The 8869-nt window shown below is 44.0% G+C and overlaps 1 protein-coding gene across 1 annotated transcript in view; it reads right to left on the bottom strand.

The window, feature by feature from the left end:
• Nucleotides 1-7679, bottom strand: part of LOC102759827 (protein ZBED8-like) — a gene marked incomplete at its 5' end in the record, with an annotated part of 39242 nt that extends 31563 nt beyond the window's left edge. Inside the window, 1 exon segment of the mRNA XM_015558833.1 lies at nucleotides 7547-7679. Within this exon segment, the coding sequence (XP_015414319.1) occupies nucleotides 7547-7679 (133 nt within the window).
• Between the last annotated feature and the right edge of the window lie 1190 nt (nucleotides 7680-8869).

Raw genomic sequence — 8869 nt, 5'->3', positions numbered from 1 at the left:
GATGCAGAGGTAGAGCTGCCTCAAACAGACTGTCAAACTACAGCGGGAATGCCGGGGAGGGTTGGGGGGAAGGAGGGAAGGGAGTAAGAGATCACCTGAAGGACTTGTATGCATGCATAGAAGCATAACCAATGGACATAAGACACTGGGGGGTAGGGGAGGCCAGGGGATTGTCAAGAGCGGGGCGGGGGGGAAGGGAGACATATGTAATACTCTTTGTAATACTTTAAGCAATAAAAAAAAATAAGAACAAAGATTAAAGAATGACCCTTATATTTGACAGGTCAGTGTCATTAGTGACCTCAGCAAGAATAGTAGTAATGGTATGAAAATAGGATCACAGTGAACTGAAGACTGAAGGGAGTTCAGGAAACGCTAATAAGGAAGATCAATTACTTTCACGAAAGTTTTAACCAAGAGGAAAGAGGACAAGAGGAGAATAGCTAGAAGAGGATAAGAAAATATAGAAGAAAGATTCCTTGAAGAAGGAGGGGATGCGATTTAGAATATAGGTAAAGAGATAAATCTTACACAGAAGATATACTATTTCCTATGAGAGAGCAAGGATGGAGACAGAAAAAGAGTTGGTAAGTATAATAGTAGAAGATGAGAGCTATCCTTCATTTTTTTTTCATGAAGAGACAGGCTTACATGTGCTTATGGAGAGGGGAGTAAGAGTGGAGTAGCCAGCATGAAAGGTAAAAATTATAAATACCTGCTTGGTGGACAGCACTCAAACAGAGACACATAAAATGATTGCTAAGTGGCTTTAAGACTACATAACTACAGCTAAGATTATGGAGCATAAACCTGTGATAGTACCAATCAACATTTCTTTGTAGCAATGTTTAGTTATTAGGGTGTAAGCATCATCTATCATACTGGCAAACATGTAAAAAGATTGATGAGCCCAGCCAGTATTGCTCAGTGGTTGAGCATAGACCAGGAGGTCACAGTTAGATTTGTCATCACGGCACATGCCTGGGTTGCGGGTTCAATCCCACAGTAGGGGGGCATGCAGGAGGCAGCCAATTAATAATTTTCTCTCATAATTGAAATTTCTATCTCTCTCCCTTTCCCTTCCTCTCTGAAATCAATAAAAAATATACATATTTTTAAATTAAATAAATACATAAATTGATGATAATAATTACTGGCAATGTGGAGAAATAGGTATTGTTGGTAGGAATGGAAACTGATGTGACCTATTTGGAGGGCAATTTGGCCATGTCTAGTTAAAGTTCGAAGTATTCATACTCTTTGACTCTGAAAATCCACTTCTAAGAATGTTTACACATATATGTTCAAGGGAATTTTGTGCAAAAATGCATTTTTTAATGAACTGGGAATAGCTGAATTGCCCATTATCAGGGAACTATGGCAAATTCACATAATGAAAGATGGTATAGTCTTTGAAAAGAATGAACTGACTAAACTGACCTGGAAAATGTCATTATACCTTAAGTATAAAATATCATATGCAGAACAATATGCACAGCATAATCCCATTTTTACAAAGTAGTAATAATAGTATGTAAATCTGTATGTGTAAAAGCTCTAGAGCTGCACTGCCCAGTATGGTAGTCACTAGACACAAGTGACTATTTAAATTAAAATTCACCAATATTAAATAAAATTTATAATTCAGTTTCTCAGTTTCACTAGCCAAATTTCCAGTATAAAATTTCCACATGTGGCCCTGCTGGCATGGCTCAGTGGTTGAGCATCAAGCTATGAACCAGGAGGTCACGGTTTGATTCCCGATCAGGGCACATGCCCGGGTTGCAGGCTTGATCCCCAGTGTGGAGCTTGCAGGAGGCAACCAATCAATGATTCTCTTTCATCATTGATGTTTCTATCTCTCTCCCTCTCCCTTTCTCTTTGAAATCAATAAGAATACCCTGTGTAATAAAGAGGGAATATGCTAATTGACCATCACACCCTCACAAGATGGCAGTGCCCACAGCCACAAGATGGCGATGCCCAGTCCCTTCAGCCCCACCAGGGGCCTTGGGTCCTCCTGCACTCCCCACTGACTGAGGCTCAGGCAAGCAGGGCTGGCCAAGGCATAGTCAAGTCTCAGATGACAGCTACTGAGCTGCCTGGGGCTGGCCTGAGGTGCAGGCAAGCCTTGGATGGAGGCTGCCTAGCCTTCCACAGCGGCCCGAGGTGCAGGTAACCAGAGCCGGCTGAGGATTGTGCTGTCAGCAGTGGCAGCAGCAGAGGTGTGATGGGGGCACTGCCTTCCCCTGATCACTGGGTTGCCTCCTGCCCCTGGACTCCCAGGGACTCTGAGGAGGGCAGGCTGGGCTGACAGACCTCCCTCCCGTGCATGAATATTCATGCACCGGGCCAAGCTGCAGTGACATGGCAGCTGTGGTTCTCCGGTTCTCTGGTGATGCACCTGGAACTAGAGAAGAAGGAGCCTGACTCCAGTGTGCGTCACCTGAGAACTGCCCTCTCACAATCCAGAACCCCTCAGAGGATGTCAGAGAACTGATTTCAGCCCGATCCCCACAGGCCAGGCCGAGGGACCCCACTGCGTGCACTGGTCCTCTAGCCCATTGGCTCCCCACTTCAGGTCTGGCTCCCCACCAGGCCTCTAGCCCATTGTAGAGGTTGTGGGTTTGGCCCTCACGGAAACTTTTTGACCCCACTAGCTAAATGATGAGATGTGCAGAACCTACTGGCTGTGGCCTGACATCTGGCTCCCACACCAGCCCATCTGCTTAATATTTCTAGTGGAGGCAGCGAATTTTCCTGCTACCACTCGGCTGGGAAACCTGCCCTGCTGCTGCTTCCATCCTTCTGGGAAGACAGTCGCCCTAGCGGGCAACCTCTAGGGAGATAAGGAGGCGAAGGAGAAGCTCAGGTGGGAAGAAGGAGGTTCCCGCTGCCAAAGGACTCTGCCTGGGAGAAAAGACCTAGGTGGGAGCCTGACATTGAGCAGGGTCCTGCCCTATGTCAGTTAGATTCCAGGCTAAGTAAATCCTGTTTGCTAAATAATTGCATTTTGCAGCTAAATGCTCACAAGTTGTCAATTACTGCTAAACTTAGGGTAAAGTGAGATGAAAGCAACGAGACAGATACAGAGAGCAAGTGACATAATATTGGGAGAAGAGAGGAGGGAGCCGAATTCCAGGGTCCGTCACCCGAGAACCTCCCTCTCACAATCCAGGATCCCTCGGGAGATGTTGAAGAGCTGGTTTCAGCTTGATCCCTGCAGGCCAAGCTGAGGGACCCCACCAGTGCACGAATCCATGCACCAGGCCTCTAATCTATCTATCTATCTATCTATCTATCTATCTATCTATCTATCTATCATCTATCTATCATCTATCTATCTATCTATCTATCTATCTATCAAAGTTAGGGCTGTATCAATCTTTTTAAAAAGCATCTTCTAGTTCAATAACTTCTCACCTGCTCCGGGCAAAGATTCCTAGTAATCTCTCTCTTACCTGGAGTGTGGTAGCAATGGGGCAAAAATAAAACCCAGGTAAGAGAAACTTCTGTGTCAATTATTGAAGAAAGATTTAAAAAGAGAGAAAAGTAAAAAAAGACAACTCTAAAGAAACAAAATGAAAAAGTAAAAACAGGTCTAAGAAATTCAATATGCTAGTGTTAATAGGATAGCTAGGACTCACCATCTTTTCACCTGCTTGTATTATAAGACTTTTAGAGGTGTCTATGCTAAAATAGTGATTATATATATACTAGAGGCCTGATGCATGAAATTAGTGCAAGAGTAGGCCTTCCTCTCCCTGGCTGCCTGCACTGGCTTACCTCTGGCACCCAGGACCTGGGCTTCCCTTGCAGAAGGTCATCCGGAAGGACATCTGGCCTAATTAGCATATTATGCATATATATATGAAATATGCTAATTAACTGGGACACCCTATTGGGTCAACTGGACAGGAGGTTGGGTGAGCAGCATGGGGGGCGGGGTGGCAGGGGCCTCCATGACGCCTGCGCTGGGGAAGGGCCTGATCAGCAGTAGCTGTGGCTGCTTCAAGAGCAGAGGAGGGAGGCAGGACCAGACCAGCAAGCTGCGGGGTCCAGGGAGTGAGGCAGGGCTGGACCAGCAGGCTGCAGGGTCCAGGGGTCCAGGGGTCCAGGGGTCCAGGGATCCAGGGAGTGAGGCAGGGCCGGACCAGCAGGCTGAGGGGCCAGGGATCGAGGCAGAGCCAGATCAGCAGTGGTTGCAGGGGCTGCTGCTGCGCTGTGGGCCCAGGTCAGGTCTATTCCCAAAGAGTTCTGTGGATCTTACAAAAATTATAACTTTATATTCTAGTCCAACCACCTTGTTTTACAGATGAAGAAACTGTGGCCTGGAAAAGATTTGCCCAGGGCTCACAATGAATTAGTAGCAGAGGGGAATCTAGAAACTAAGTTTCTTTTCAGTATTCTTTCCACCATGATACAATGGCTACCTCAAGAGATCCCATAGTTAAAGTCAGTACAAGTTCTTAAAAGTCCTGATTATTACCTTTGCAGTGAAAATTCCAGCATCTATAATAGTTTTAATGTGTCTCAACCACCTGGAGCTCTCCAGGCCACTAAGAAACTCACTCACTGTTGGAGTTTTCAATTCACAAACTAAGGTAGACAGGGAAATGTCAGGGGCAGAAATAGAATATTGGGGATTAGCTACAATTATAGGAAATATTAATCATGCTCTGTTAACCATGATGGTTCTGTTCTGATTAGAGAAAGCACATTTTCACTTGGCTGGGAGTTGTACACCCTGGGACATGGAAGCTAATATGAGAATGCAGTCCACCTTCCTGTCCTGAGAACTGCCTATCATTAGGCATTTACAACCTTAATGCTGAGACAATCTAGTCCTGGAGGCACCTGCTTTTTACAACCCTAGCCCCTGTAATCTGTTCCTGGAACACCTGGGGGCACCCGCCCTCTGTGACTCCCTCTCTCCAGCCCACATGACTTGTAACCTGTAATGAATATTCCATGCCCACTTTCCCATACCTATAATTCCTACTTTCCCACATAATCTTTGTCCTTCTACCCAATATAAACAGCTGGCTTATGGTGGGATGGAGAGCAGATTTTTGTGGATTACCTGCTGCTATCCCATAATGCCAGCATTATTGGAATAAACGCTCATATATGATTCAACTCTGTCTCTGCTTAATTGGCTGAAGTAGTGACAGGCAGCCTGAATTCCTTGGTTGTCCTGTTACAGAAGCAGAAATTGAAATTCACAATAACCTCTATTTATTCACCAAGAAAGGTGAAAAAGTGGATCCTAATTTTGTAAATGAGGAAATTGAGGCACAGAAAAGTGAAATGATTAGTTAGAAACCACACAGTGAATCAGGGACAGGATTAGGGCTAGAGTCTACCATAGCTTCCAGAGCCAGTCCCTTCTTTCTTGAGTTGTACAATCTACCCCCAAGCCAACAAAAATCTCTAAGAGAAGAGCCAGAAGAATGAGTCAGTATCCAGAGGAAAACACTCACATCTCCTTTTATTCAAAAACACATTTATTCCTATGCCCTCGCCTTGGCTCTCAGTCATCTGTTTTTTACTGTGCATGTGGCATCATAAGAATTTCCCCTCCTGCCTCTCTGCTAATTTAGTACTTGCCCTGCAGCATCCCTGGGGAGATTTTCCTGTCCATTGTGAGAATTAGGTCTCCTAGTTGCAGTCCCCTGGAATATGTGAATGAGTTTGTTTACTCTATAGTTTCCCAGCAAACTAGATGGAATGATGCCCTGCTACCTGCATCAGCTTTCCAGTTTATTAAGCTTAATAGAGGCCCAGTGCACGAAATTCATGCACAGGTGCGGTCCCTAGGCCTGGGCAGCGATCGAAGCGTGAGCGTCTGGTGTGGAAGGGCAGGTCCCAGGTGACCTCTGGGCCCTGGGCAGCACCTGGACCCCCAGGCCCTCACACACCCCCCTCTGCCTGAGTCATAGCACCTGAGTCCCCACATGGAAATGTGGTGAGCACAGCCAGACACTGTGGGCCAGGGTGCAGCATGAGCCTCTGGGCCACCCAGCAGTGCCACATGGAAGCCAGGCGGGCCCTGCGCAAACCCACAGGGAACTCAACCGGCCCCTGTGGTCCCAGCGGCTGCAGCCTGGCTCACCCAGAAGGTGCAGGGTCGGGCTTCTCCGGGGTGCCTGGCACCTGAGCGGGGGGTGGGGGGGCGGCTGGGAGGGGCCTTCCCCAGTGCATGAGCCCTGGTGTCCTGGGGGAAGGTAGCAGGGGGAGTGAGAGCAAGCTTGGCAGACACCCTGCATTCTCATTGCACCTCTGTCCCCATCACCCCCGTCCCTAGGTAGCCAGTGAGAGGTAGCAGCCGATTGCTGAAACCCGCCATGTTCCACACCGCCCTCTGGTGGTCAGTGCATATCATAGCAAGTGGTCAAACTCCCAGTCTCCAGGTCGAACTCCCTGTTTGAGGGGACAATTTGCATATTAGGCTTTTATTATATAAGATTATTTAGTTCCCTTTTGCGCTTTACCTTATATTAATTAATAACTAGCTTTCTTATATTAAAAACTAGCTACCTACACTTACACACTCACTCATCTTAACTCTGCAGCCCCCTAACATCTGTCTGTTCTCCCACACCCTCACCTACTCCTTGCATCCTTGTGCAATCTCAACACATTGGGAAGGGAAAAGGTTACTTTTCATGAACTTTGCACTGGTTATCCAGCAGAGGGCAATCTTTTGCTTCAAAAAAATCAGTAAGAAGTCCTGTTCTCTGCTACACATATTCTGGGACAAAGAGAAAAAAAGAAGAGATTTAAGGAAGAGGAACACTAATATCCTAAATAGGATGCAGACTGCTGAAACAGGATCTGATAAGGGTCATGTAAGGGAGAGGTCTTGGCCTATAACATAAGTATAAAATTGACAAAAAGAGAGGAAGAACAGAGAGTTCACTAAAGACGGCAGATTTTCACCATCTCTTCCTGAGTTGACATAGCACTTCATGGAATCCTCGGTAGTGGCTTTGAGAGAAATGTTTGAGACTCAAGAGTCCTGTAAGGCCCCAATCTCGCCTTCCCTCTACTTTGACCCCAATTATTTTTCAGTGATGACAGATGACCCAAATTGTATGACATTAGCTTCATTCTGTTGAAGTCTAAATTCACCCCCTTCATCAGCACAGTGATGAAATCCGAATGACTCCTTACAGTAGGTTAAATGAGGTGATTTCTCACCCCGAGAATGATGCAATGAATCTCCAATTCATTTAAATTTATGTTGACCTACACTCCTAAACACCAGCCTCTATAATTCTATAGAGATGAATTATTTACACAGCAACTAAACCCAGATGGACTCCACCAATTTATGAAACTGAACATCTTAGCTCCTCTGCCAGACCAAGACTGCTATAATTCATACTATGTAAGCTGGATTCATACTATAGTCAAAAACCTTATCACCTATTGAACCTGCTCATCCGGTTGCTTTTATGGTCTACACCAAATCAGGCATATATATATTATATATTAATGCAAAGCTCTGGCCTCTGGCCTATTCAAGGTGAAATCCTTCTACCTTCTAAGAGTTTCTGCAGGCTGTTCCACATCACATGGATGTTCTCAGTGACCATGAACCTGAAGCGAATGTTGGCATAGTTGTTTTCATTTTCATAACCCTTCCCAGCTGCTCTGTTGGCCAAGGCATTCAACTGTAATAGTTGAGTAATAATAGAGAAGATTGGACAGATTATAAAGTAACAGGATTCATCAATCTCAATACCTTATTCTAAACAGTTTTAAATCTTACCTGTTTAAAAAGATGTTAAATCAGACAAGGCACATTCTGGGATTGAGAGAATTTCACTGGTTTTTAGGTCAGGTTACATTGAGTAACAGAGGAGTATAGAGGGAGATTTAGTGTTTTGTGTTATTACTAAAACCCTGCTTAAGAGGTTGAAGGCTATGGAAGCTATGAGGATATCTGTTCTGAAGAAATGAAATTATTTTGAGCTTCCTATCACAAACAAATGTTTTCTCAGCTGAAGGGGCTTTATACTGGGAAACATGTGAAAGTTAAAAAATCTTTACATCTGAGAAGTTCTAGGAAAAAGTCTAAGAACTTCAGGGACAATGAATTTCAAATAGCTATTCTAGAAAAATGTCTAAAACATGCATGAGATAAATGACTCATTCACTGATAAAATTGACCTGTGTTAACACTATGTTCAGCTTGTGGTAATCAGAATATTTATTTCTAGGTCATAAGAAGAATGTTGGGCAGAGTAGGGAGTAAATGAGATGTAATCAGGAGACATTAAAACAATAACTAGAAAAAAAAAGCCAAAATATTCCATGATGATAACCATCTTACTAATCAAAAAGTTTTCTTTGTCTGGGCCTGTTTTCTCATCTCCCAGTATTGTCCATTTCAAAAGACAGGAGGAGCATGTATGTGGACAGCATATAGTTTCTGTATTAATAAAAAAGAATGCCATTAAAACCTCAAAAGCACAAATAGTTCATATTAACACATTAAGGGAAAATAGTCTGTGTCAACATATTCTGTTTACAATGCAAGATACTTTTAAGCAGAGGTGGGGAACCTTTTTTCTGCCAAGGGCCATTTGGATATTTATAACATCATTCACTTAATATAATTCACTTAATATACATTTATGTTGCTATGAAAAAAAAAGCTCCTACATTTATTGAATTTTGAGTCCCACCTACAGTTGCCTTGGCGGGGCCAGATGTTGCCCACCCTTGTTTTAAAGGGAGAAGCATGAAGGTAATTTTGATTACTTATCACACAGACAATGCCACTGATATTTCATTACATTAATAACAATGTCAAAAAAAAACAAACAAAAAAAAAAAATAAAAAAAAAAAATAAAAAAA

Source organism: Myotis davidii, unplaced genomic scaffold (genome assembly GCF_000327345.1).
Source record: "Myotis davidii unplaced genomic scaffold, ASM32734v1 scaffold1854, whole genome shotgun sequence".
NCBI classification, from domain to species: Eukaryota; Metazoa; Chordata; class Mammalia; order Chiroptera; family Vespertilionidae; genus Myotis; species Myotis davidii.
The sequence above is the reverse complement of the archived record's forward strand: the minus strand, read 5'-3'. Positions and strand labels throughout refer to the sequence as shown.